Source organism: Coturnix japonica, chromosome 4, assembly GCF_054131305.1.
Source record: "Coturnix japonica strain WE chromosome 4, WE-NBRP24, whole genome shotgun sequence".
Classification (NCBI taxonomy): domain Eukaryota; kingdom Metazoa; phylum Chordata; class Aves; order Galliformes; family Phasianidae; genus Coturnix; species Coturnix japonica.
The window spans coordinates 50,647,727-50,660,479 of NC_140666.1; the positions used below are offsets into that span (position 1 = coordinate 50,647,727).

Consider the following 12,753-nt stretch of genomic DNA (forward strand, 5'->3'; position numbering starts at 1 on the left):
CAAACAACAACCCCTAGGAGAATTGAAATATCATCAGCAAATGTTACATCCCTAATTATAATATAAGGTTACTATAAAAATCAACAGTGTTGTAATTATGCTTTCAGTAGAGCAGTAAGTATGTTCTGGTGGAAAAACGTACTGCTTTGTTATGTGATAAATTCATTTTTGGGTAGTGAAAGGTTTGCCTACTATAAAATACAACTTAGTTCTGAAAATGTTAATTTCATTAAATTTTAGTGAATTGAAGTGAGACCCCATGAGGAATTATTGCAAACTTCCTGTTGATTGTTTGACTGGAGCCCAGGCAGGAAACAGAAGTGAAGTAATTAGTGCTGACTTCAATGTCACTGAAAGATATTATTTAATGCATTTTGAAGAGCTTTCCTTAATATATATATGTACATATATATACATATATATATATATTCCCCAAACCTGCATTGTTTACCAAGTAGATGTCTTTCCCAGAAAAGCATTAAAAAGGTAATTTTTTAAAAAAGTTCCCATTTTTCAATTCTGTGTCCATCACTCGGAAAATGGCAAACAACACGTGAGGTCATTTGGGGGCAATCACTGCTTTCTATGAACTAGGATAAAAGAACAGCACCACATGGAAAGTTGTGATCTGTTAGAAAGAATAAGCAGCAAACTGAGTCCAGTGTTTCCTGTTCAAAGATTTCTGTGTATAGCTCCCTCTGCAAAGTGAAATACAAAATACAGAACAACCTTTAAGTCATGGGTGACATAAACAGATGAATGGCACACCTCAGTCCATTTAGCTGCATTACAGCAGAACTGGCACAACCGTTACCATTTTTTATTTATCCATCCAGTGGAGCCAGTGCCTAAACTCAATTCCCTGAGATCATCTCCACCTTGTCAAAAAGACTTTTGACTGGCTGCTTTTCTATGCAGAAATATTTTGAACCAGTTATCATTCCAGAATTGCTTCTCATGAAGGATGGTGAACAATTTGAAAGAGTGCAGGATCTTTGAGCTCCTGTATGACTGTCTGGCAACAGGGCTGCCTGTCCACTAGGAATTTGATTAAAGTTAAGACTCATCAATTTAAACAGTCAAATTCCCCAGTTGCCCATTCTAGAGACAAAAAAGGATCCAATTTAATTAATCACAGCCTGAAGGAGCATAATTAATTATAAGTTTTACCAATATCCACTTCCTGACCACAAGAGAGCTTGGGGCACAGATGTCTAACCAAGAAAACAGCTCTGTGAATCTGATTGTTTCCCATGTTCTTTAAGTGATGGTAAGAGGAGGAAGGAAAAAGAAAGCTAAACCAGTGTATTTGATCAGTGTAGTGGGCAAATCTGCCAAAAACAAACAAACAAACAAACAAACAAACAAGAACATCAGTAGAGAATGTTCTTTGAAATTGCTTCTGGCTTCATATGTAAAGGCACCTTTCCTTCTAACCTGATTTTGTTATGCAATTTACAGCAATGACACCAGATAGAAGAACAGTGACACCAGTCAGAGAAATGAAGAGCTGCAAAGGACTTGAAGAGATCACCTAGACTGCCCTCTTCAATCTAGGACAGAATTAATTCCATCTGGATGCACAGACATATTTTGTTCAAGTGAGAATTTACATGCCTATGACTTGTTTGGCTTTCAAGTAAATTCAAATAAAGGCTTTTTTAACCAATTCTTTTGTGGGTTCCAGTCAATAGCTTGCCTAATATTTTGCTTGTCCACAAGGACAGTCACTGTGGTTGATCGTTTCTCTTAAAAGAGAAGCCCTTCTGTTATATGCAGTATAAATGTGTTAAAATATTACACGGAGATCATTTCAGAATAAAACTTCCATTAAACAGTACTGAAGTTCTGATACCAACATCACTACATGATGAAATAGTTTTAAGATAAATTTAAACACGTGAAACAGGTAGAGTGGAGATCGTTGGGGCATCAGAGATCTGTCAATAATCCTCTCAGAACTATAGGTATTGCATTCTTTGCTGAGCTACTTGAATTAAACATTGGTGGGGACCAGAAGTGGAGTGGGTGGGAAAGCAGATCTGTTTCCTTCCTTTGAACTGTAAGCCAAACACTCTTTGCTTGTTATGGGTATGCCTATTATTGCGCATAGTGGAGCATTACTAGTGAGAGAAGGGCACAGCCTTTCTCCAGGAATACGTATAGGCATCGTGAGAAACATCCACAAACTAGGAAAAGGAAAACTAAACTTTCTTTTTATTCAGCGTAACCAACTGTTGAAAACATTTTGCATTGTATGAACACATAAAAATACTTATATTTAGGCTTTGTTTTCCATGATAAAGCTGGAAGTCATGTGCAGCAGGATGCAATAGACCTCAGAGCTTACAGACCTAAACCTTGGGTGGGACTTTCACAACACACGACCAAGTTGTGCTTGTTGCTTATTTCTACCAAATAGGACACTTGATACAGAGGGAAACAGAAATAATGCTCTGCTGACATTGCTACTGCTTGGTGAGGCTGCATCTCTGAATCCTGATCCAAGGCTGACTTACTATCTCTAGAATTGCAGCATCTCACTGGAGCAACAGTGATGGATGGAGTAACCAGAGTAGTATCTCCAGTAACTGAAGAAACCAGATGGCTTCTTCTGTTCAAATTACAGATTTTCTCAAAGCCATTAAATGAAATACAGATTCCAGCATGACAGCTTCTTGGTTCAATAACGCACATCAGTAACAGTTTCTGACAAATCAAGCACCCAAATTTCCACTGACTTCTAGTGAAATCTCCCTCTGTAAAGCACTGCATCCTTCTACAACACACCACTGTTGGCTGAGATGAGACACAGCATCTCCACAATCACTTTACAAGAAGATGAAATTACCCCTTATGATAAAATTCAGAGAGAATTTTGACTACATCACACAGTCCATAAGCTGTTGTATATTGGCTGGTAGTAGTACACGTGAACATACAACAACAAGTGTTAATGTATAAGAAGTGTCAGTATCCTTCCTAGCTAACAAAGATTGTTATCCTCATCTCCATTGAAGGATGCTGTTATAGTAAAAAAATAAAACAAAACAAATCCACCACCCAGGGCTTTTAAAACTCTTTGACCAAATCTCAGCATCCTCTTAAGATTTCCAGTGTTCAAGTGCCTTTAATTACACTCAGTTTTCACTGGGAATTTGTATTTTTCCTGTGCTAGTGGTAATACGTGTGCTTACTGGGACTTACCTTTTAGTATTAGTCTAAAAAACAGGGGGGGGGGGGACAGGGGGACAGCAGCCCAACTCACTGGAAGCCAAAATATATACTTGGAGAGAGCTTCTGAAACAGCTAAGAAGCAGTTAAGCACCCAACTTCACTCATTTCCAGTGGCATAACCCATCAAATTCTCAAAAGTGCCTTAAAAACCTTTGGCTGGTTTTAATCTATGACTCTTAGTCTCTTAACCTAAGAGATTACTCAAAACAGCCAGAAAAAATGTTGCTTGACCTGAGTTCTTTCTTTCTTTGCTCCCGACAAATTTCCTTTCTTGGAGTTCAAACCATGTGTGATGATTTAGGCTATACTAAGTCCATCTGTACACTCATTTTTCACTTGTGTTAAGGGGCTCATTTCTCCTTCCAGGGAAATACTAAATTATGTGTGAAATGAAATACCAAACTATTGTATGTATGAAGAAAACGAGTCCCTCCTGGCCTTGTGTTCCCTTCTTGCATTATATCCACTGTAATGTTTACTGAGCACATACATAACTTCCAGAGCTAGACAATTTCACGCCCTATTTAGAATTCCCCCTATTAAATAAAATGATTGGGAACTTACCTTCCTTGCACAGAAATCTTTTAGCAAGCTGATATATTACTTATATTACATCTACAGAAAAAAAAAGAGGTCAGGAAAATGATAAAATTTTCCTTTTCACTTCAATTCTAATTTTGATCTATTTTTTTAGTCCCAGTTTTGTTTTTACTCTAACGGGGGACATAATTTTCATTTTACCTGCCTGAATTCTGTCTGCTCATGCACTGCTATCAGAATGGACAACATCTGACATTTTCTTAAGGATGAGGGTCACTGAGTCCCAACATCGTGTGTCCTTTCTCTTAAGAGAAATCAGTTCCTGACCTATTATCTCACAAGATGCGTTTTAACTTAAACACAGCTGTTTATCTTAAGAAATTGGTCTCTCAGTCATGAAACTCAGAAACATTCTTAAACTCAAGTGCAAATGAATGTGCTCATAAATTCATGTCTGAATATATGTATTTATATATACATATGTATAAATTATGTCAACGTTGGAATTTTTAAAGTGTTTGTGGCATGTATACAAAGTATATATATACGCATGTATACAAACAGCTTTCTAAGCCTCCAGGGTAACAAAACATGTGTGTTTATAGACTGAAAGCTGAAAGACCAATGATTTTTAATGAGGAAAACGAAACAAAACAAACAAACAAACAAAAAAAAAAACAGTAGCAAAACCTGCAAAACAAAGGAGCTGTAGTAACTTATTTTTGGACTTCACAACTCAAAACAACTTTACAAGTAGGAAATGGATTTTGATAATGTTGTAATGACGTCTAAGTTCTGAAATATCACTGACTTAAAGTATTAAGAGCGGAAGCCATACAGGTGTTTAGGAATGCTAACTGTTCCTCTTGAAAAGGCTGGACAATTCATACACGTTTTCCCAATGGAGAACAGTCACCCATTCAAGATACCATGTCACTAGCTAAACTGAAAGGTAGAAGAATATCGCATTGATTTCTTTGGGGGATAAATATCCATTGATTATAGAAGAGTGCTTGTTTAAAGTATTTTCTCCACTCACAAAATAAATAAATAAATATTAGAAGTCCATTTATTTATACGTAACCTAAGAATTTTAATGGTTGGACTTTAAACTGCTTAACTTTTTGATCCTCTAGCTTCACAGCTGAATTGTCTTCAGTAGATTTACATTGAAAGAAATAATTCTAATATTCTGTGACCTCACTGGTAATGTTAATTTACTAAACATTGTAAATGCTGCTCATTCCTCTTCTCTACATATGTAACTTTACATGAAAACAGCCCTGTGAAAGACAGGGAACAACCAGCAATTAGCTTGTAAAAATGAATCACAGAATATCCCAAGTAGGAAGAGTCCTATAAGGATCATCAAGTCCAACCCAGTGTGTTTCTGATTTCTTATTCAAACACTGTCAATCGTGAAACAGAAGAATATTCTGTAACCCACAGTTCTTTCCCTTCAGCTTTTTAATTTGATGTATTGTTTTCCTGCATCTTTTTAATATGCCTATAATGTTAATTATAACAAACACACACTATTCCAATCATTTGTCCTCAAGTTGTTTCTCACCTAATTTAGTGAATATGAGATACATTACTCAATCTAAGTGTGTCTGTATGCTTCCAAACATTCTGAGTACTATAAGAGAAAAGTATTTATACCACTACAGTGGAGAAAATTAACAGCCTTCTGATATCCTGTACTGAATAAGATATGCTGAGCTGATATAACCCATTAATCCAAAGCTCTGTCAATCACATGTTTCCATGTTTTTCCTGAATATTAAGATTAGCAACTTGTTTGCCTCCTCTAGCACAGCCTAGTGAGGTGGCTTTGAGCAACCATCCAGATCCTTCCCCTAATTCCCATTTATCAAGCTTCCACACCCTGCTGCAAGAATTGCCAACAAACTGATGTTCTAGCATTTATTTTTCCATGCTAAGAGTGGGAGCAAACCACCCCATATCCGATTCTACAATTGCAGCTTCTGATGGTAAAATACAGTTTTGTCTGTCAGGTACTGAGCCATTATACATTTCTGTTTTCTGTGCCAAAAGTTCCCTGCAAATATAAGAAAATACCTCCTGTTGATAAAGCACTGCTGCACTATGAATGCTGCGCCTGCAGTGAACACATAGGGAGCCAGTGCAATTACCTCAGGGTTAGAGCACTAAAAGTGAGATGTATAAAGCTCAGTGAAGTGAATCTTACCTTATCTTTCTAAATCAATATCTGGCCAATTTTCTACCAGGGCAGCACTGTACCTGTAGTTACTGAACATATGGGGCAATTTTTATTTTCAACCTTAAGTACATTCACCGGTGTGACACGTTTCACTTAAAGAGAGAAAAGAAGTCAGAACATCCATTGATAAACATTATTTTCAAAGTAAAAGAAGAAATTCAGACTTAAAAAAAAAGGGGGGTTGGAAGGGATCCTAAAAGGTCCATGATCCATTCTCTTGACCAAACGCTAGAACAGCCCGATGTAATTCAGACCTGGCAAACATTCATTTCTCTTGTTCATAACAATCCACTCCTTCCACATGCAAATTTGTTTCTCCATCAGCTCTCAAGTCCTTCTCTTGTGTTTGCTGTTCTTTTACAGCAGGGGAGATTCTTTGAGCGGTACCCACCAAAGCTTTTCCATGGCTACTTTTATTGAGATTCAAATGCACTGTGTGAAATGAGTGTACCTTACATTAATAGAGAAAAATGGAGTGTGGCTGACATAGTTAGGAAGGGCAAAACAATTCAAATCAATCATGCAGCTAAATTCTGCAACACCATTAAAGCTGATGAGTACCTTACAAGCACTGCTGATAGAAAACTGTAAAGCACTCTACAGGTAGGAAGTAAAATCAGAGGGAGACTGAGAATAACATCCACCTTATCTAAGCCAGAAGAGAGGTGATTCATCCTATGTTAATTCAGGTGCTTATTACAGTTCAGGCGAATCATTTTCAGGAGATTATTGTCTGAATAGGGTGTCTGAACACTTAACTGAAGTTTTCTGAACCAGTGTAAAACGAGACACTAAACCTTTCCCTGATTAAAGAAGTGAAGAACCCCTTCTTCTGTAACTTCCCAAAAGATCACACAAGAAGTCTGAGATGGAGAGCAAGATTAAGCACAACTCTCCTGTTTCCTACATGAGCTCTGTGAAAACCAGGTCATCCTATCTTCCTAAATCAGGTGAGTAACTGGAAGTCCTGACATCTAACTCCCATGCTCCAGCAGATAGAGATAGAATGTGTCACTTGTCCATCAGCGGATCCAGCATTTCTGGAAGCACTCCAAGCAGAGCTCTCCCTGGGGCAGTACTGGAGAGTGAACCGGCACCTGAATTTTACAACTCCTGGCAAGCAGCAGGAGTAGCTCTCCTTGAGAATGCAGAGGAAGATGACAGTGTGTCAGTCAAGATTCTCTACAGTCTCCAGTAGATAAGCTGCAGAAATAACAACTGAAATGAAGGGAACATGCAGGGTTTTTTTTTAACTTTGAATGTATTTTTGCCCCAAACCTCTCCCACTCCTCTTTGGAAAGGAAAAGGAAATATAACTTTTTTTCTATCACATCTATCACATCACATCTTTGCCCACAGATTTTGGCAGCAGATTACTATTTATGAGGTCACCTTGCCTATATCATCTATTGGCTCACTGTGTGGATTTTTTGGAGATTTGGAAAGCAAATCATTTTACTAGTCAGCATTAGGCAGGTAGACATCCCTACCTAACAGAATGATAGTCATTGTGAATACACAGATCATCTCCATAGTGTGTACACCATGAGAACAATGTATCTGCATAGGACTACATACATGCTCTGAGATTGCATGGCAGCAGAGAACCAGATGCATTAAGCTCCTGGCTTTTGTATTTGATCTGAAGTCCAGAGCAGCTTCCTCAGGACTAACACAAAGCTAAACATGGGGCTGATGAATGTGCTTGTGGGAAACATTTTTCCACAAAAGGACATTTGTCTTTTTGATCTCCCTATATTAAAAGCCTAAAGCTGAAGCTGTTACACCTGGGAAATCTCTTCCAAAGTTGTACAGACTGAATAGGTAACTCATCTGAGTTCTGATTAGCCAGCTGCCCTGTAAATACAAGAGGTGGCTGTTGTGTGAATGCAAAGAACTTTTGATTCACTGAATAGCCCTGAATGATAGATACGCTGCTGGAAAGCAGAAAAGGAGGCCTAGCACCATGTCTGGTTCTCTTTTTCATGCCTGCTGCTGGCTGACTGCAGTCAAAAGCAGGGTCTCAGTATTGCTGTGTAACTGCAGTCTGCAGCAATTCGCTTTCAGTACTGTTTGCCAGGACAGGAATCCTGATCATGGTAATTGGGATCCTCTTAGCACTAGTAATTAATCTACACAATCTACAACAAAAGAAACACTTTAGGTAGTTTTATCAACTATTCTATGTTAAATTATTTCAAGTCTCTCATTTTTTTATTTTTATTTTTTTAATTACATAAACGACCACGTGGTGTGCTGGGTATATTTGATGTGAACTGCACACTTAAGTACAAGCAGTAATTCGTGACTCTATTTGCCCTGCTAATAGTGGGCAATGTGTAAGCAACTAAGTGCTTGTAACCTTTCACTTCTTTGTCACTTCACTGGCTGAAATCTTTACCATGTGCAGGAGAAATAAAAGTGAAGAACGTGTACTGACTGATACGCAACAGCTCACTGGGACTAATGGGCAACTTGGCTGAAATTAATGTGCTCAACAGCCTAATGCTGCATCTTTGCTAGTCAGCCAAACAGAGAAGGACCGACCTTTGGTGCTTCACAGAATGGGCTGTCATTGCTCGGTTTCTGTCTTCCATTTCTCTGCTGGAAGGAGAGAAAGCTTGACGAATATCTACCATCCCCAGCCATTGTTCCCTGCACAAGCAGCAGAGAAGCAGCCATCTGATGGACCTTCCTGTTAACTTCTGAAGCCTTCCAGATAGTCTGCCAATGCTATGGTTTAGCAAGCACACACTATGGTTTAAAACACAGACAGCATCCAGTGCAGCTGGGGATACAAACCCCAGTATTTTCAGCCTCCACTTCAATAACTTGACAGTCAAATTTCCATTAGGTTCAGAGGGGTGAAAGAAAATAGAGTGAATAATATCTAACTGTTGGATGTAGTCAAGGGACATCTATTAACAAACCTTGAACATACAAATACTAAATACTCTTTATTCCATTGTACAGAAACGTGTTACCTTCTTGGATCTGGTGACTGAATCACGTTGTTTTTGAAGAAAAGATGAAACTATCCAGTCATTATTCAAGTAAAACAATCCATTCAATATGTGCTTAAATGATACTGAAACCATGTTCTTGAGCACTGAGCTACCTAAGAAGACTTCAGGGCGTATTTCCTTGCAGTAAGAACTTTTTGTCTCTTTTATAAATTCTCCATAAAGACAAAAAACATGCTTTTTCCTGAAGAAGAAATAATAGTGTAAGCGAAGCGGGAGAAGACTTTTAAAAACAATCTATTACCTAAGTGACCTTGAATGCATCTACTACAAGCGTTAATGTGGAAAAAACAATTACAGAAGAGTTAGAGGATAAAAGAAAAAGATAATTCTTAGAGAGAAATGTGAATTCCTCAGTAATTTTTGTAAGGATTTGCTAAGAAACATGGCACTGCTGACCCATACAGAATCTACCACCTCTCTGAAATATTTCAGGTGAATTTTTGGTTATTTGCCATGCATTCAGCAAACAGACATGAGCTGACAGCTACTGTGGTGGAAAATGAAAGAGATAGAAGGAGTGCAAAGACCTTGTAAGAATAGTATCAGCCATCCTCATACAACTTACAAAGGCTTGCTATCTAACTGTGATATTTTCTTCCTTATGAACAAGCTATCCTTGAAATCATTTCAATATACTAACTATTGATGCATCTACACCATCATTTCAAAATGAGCAATCAGTCATTTTTCTGAGCCTTTCTGAAATTAACTATTTTTCTATCAATGATTTGAGTATGTGAGGAAAACTACATTGAGGGGAGGTAGGGTTATTTGTTCGGCTTCTATGGCAAAGAAATCTAAAAAACGAAAGAACAATGGAAGTAACATCATATGTTGAGCTCTTCTATAATCAGCCAAAGGACTTTTACTGTTATATATAAACAAGGAGATTGCTGAATCAGTCCTTCCTTGGAAGACAAGAGATTAATCTGAAAATGACCACCACAGTCACTAGAATTAGCTTTTATGATCTAACTGGTTTTGGTTATTTTTCCTTTCTAAAAGAGAGAAAAACATATAAAGAGTGACTATAAATGCTGAGGGCTCAGCCCAGACACAGGAGTCAACTTTTGATCATTGACCTGTCAGTGACATTTGAGTTGCCTTGAGCAGGTTTCAAAGCTGAGGAACATGAAAGAGACAGAGTTGGAGATAACCCCCAAACATTCTGCATTCATCGGAGAGCACAGATGATGATAGGCTGTCCACTAGTGGCTAATTCTCAGCATAACTTGAAGCACTCAACATAACCTGAACTTGAATTTGTATGTATAGATAATAACATTTCTAGTAAGGGAAAGATGACTCTTGTTCAAGAGATACAGGAACAAACATGACCAGAAAAGTGCTGGGGCAAGTAGGTCCTTCCAAAATTTGAGACTGTTATACATACATTGCTCTTAAGTGCACTCTGCTTTTCTTGACTGCACGCCCTCTTTAGACTATCAGCACAGTTTGATTTAATGCATTTGCCATATTCCTGCTGCTCTATATCAAATGATCATGTATTAACACACTCCTTTATGGATTTTTAGAAATCAAAATGATGAGACACATTAAAAAATACAAATGCTGTTTTAAAAAGATTACGTAATTAGTAATGTCCGAGAAACTACACCACCATCTCATACCAATCTGCCTTTTTTGAGTGCAAATGTATTCTAGAAGACCGTGTGATTTATCGTACTTCAAAGGGAGGAAAAATAACCAGGAGATTCATCTCAAGGCACAGTTGAAAAGTCATCGTAACTGTTCATAATTCTCTGGTAGTAAAGGACATGTACCATGTGGATCTTTATTCTAACTACTGGCCTTCAAAAAAGTGATACAGTCTTCTTGAACGAAGAAACTTGTATAATGGTTTCCACAGCAAACCTTGGAGTAGGACATTTCTTGAGTACCTATCAAGAAGTTGCTGTACGTGTGACAAAAGTAAGAAGTAGCAATTCACTTATCTACTTAGCACTAAAAGCTCTTCCCTAGTGCGAGCAGTGAGCATATCTTGTTCTTATTTTAGCATATTTTAGTCAGCCTGCTCTCATTAGATGAAAACTTGGACCAAGGAAGAATTTGAGTACAGTTGCCTAGTGACTCTAACTGTGCAGGAACTAGTGTTCCTTTTGTGATGGAGTGTCACCATTCCTGGATTCTAAACTAAAAAAAAATTATATGCAACTGCTTTGACATTCACTTTAATGTTCATCTCATTCCTAATTTTCAGCCATCAAATATGGACTCAGCCCAAATCTTACAGGAAGGTTGTGGCTGGGATTGGCACATTGCTCTTCAAAGAACAGAAAAGGAAATGAGATAAAGCCAAGTGTCTTATTTTTACATGCTTGTTTCATTGATTACTCTGCACTGGGTTAAGCTGAGATCACACCACCTAGTAACACCATCTTCTGAATTCAGCTAACATAAAAGTATTTCCACCACAATACAGTTCTGGACTGGAAGCTTCAATGGCTTGACCATATCCAACAACTTTAATGGTGGGGTTCTCATGAGAGCAGAGCAGAGAGGGATGATTACGCCCCTTGCCCTGCTGGCCACCCTTCTTTTGATGCAGGCCTGGATATAGTTGGCTTTCTGGGCTGCTAGCTAGAACACATTGCTGACTCATGTTTAACTTTTCATCAGCCAACACTCCCATGTCCTTCTCTTCAAGGCTTCTCTCAGTGCAGTTTCCACCCAGCTCGTATGTCTGCTTGGGATTGCCCTGACCCTTGTGTAGGACCTTGCACTTGGCCCTGTTGAACTTCATGAGGTTCACATGGACCCTCAAGCCTGTCAAGGTCCCTCTGGATTGGCATCCCTTGTCCCCAGCGTATAAACCACACCACTCAGCTTGGTGTCACCCTCAAACTTGCTGAGGATGCACTCAGACCCACTGCCTATGCCAAAAATAAACCAAGAAGAAATCAGTCTGCTTAACTATAAACCCCAAATGCCAATTTACATACATATACAGAAATTCCTTTTCATCATTCTGCTGGAGCTCTGCAGTTCTCTGTGTGGTTGCTTATCAGGAGAAAAACATCCAGCTAAACTCATAAACAAATAAATGACAGTGCCAGGATCAAATATGGACTCAGCACCTATGAGGATCCTAACATTATTTAATAAGTACAAGATTTTTTGAACACTGCAATTCTTTCAAAATCAGTCTCCCCTAAATCTACTTAGAATCCAGGCTCTGGGCATACTCATGGACTTTGCACCACAACAGGTTTGGGTTTTTTGGTTTCCCAATTAAACTGTTGATTATCTAAAAACCAAACTGTATGGGAAATTGGTAATCACAGCCTGAACCTCTGATTAATCAGCTGAGACATGTGTTGGGTCAGTTGTGGGAGCACAGGTGAGAGTAATTTAGCTTTGCTCCTGGAAGGGGTGAAGCTTGACTCCATCTCCTCTAGACCTCATTTAACGGCTGACCACTAAGGCAGCATCTCTTGGAGATTGTTCCTTGGTGGATATTGTCTCAGTGGTTCCCAGCAGACTGAAGGCTTCCATATGGGTGAGTTTGTTCTGTAAATAACCTTTTGGGTATTTACCACCATCTTTTTGTTATTGTCACTGTACACAAACCAAACAAAACTGAAGGCCTTCAGACACTGTCTCAAGATTTCTGCATCTACAGCTGTGTAAAGAACAGCACTTAAGACTGCTAATAATGAACTTCTAAAGGTTCATTTCAACTTG

At 38.4% G+C, this 12,753-nt stretch overlaps 1 protein-coding gene across 11 annotated transcripts in view; it reads left to right on the plus strand.

Moving 5' to 3' along the window:
- LOC107313496 (uncharacterized) overlaps positions 1–1,669 on the plus strand; it is a 190,344-nt gene extending 188,675 nt beyond the window's left edge. For all 11 annotated transcript variants that reach the window (XR_014945363.1, XR_014945364.1, XR_014945368.1 and 8 more), the window contains one exon: positions 1,462–1,669. Coding sequence is in view for 1 of the 11 variants with exons in the window: in XM_015861819.3 (XP_015717305.2) it covers positions 1,462–1,477 (16 nt within the window). In the remaining 10 variants the exon portion in view is untranslated. The remainder of the gene's footprint in view (positions 1–1,461) is intronic.
- The last annotated feature ends 11,084 nt before the right edge of the window (positions 1,670–12,753 follow it).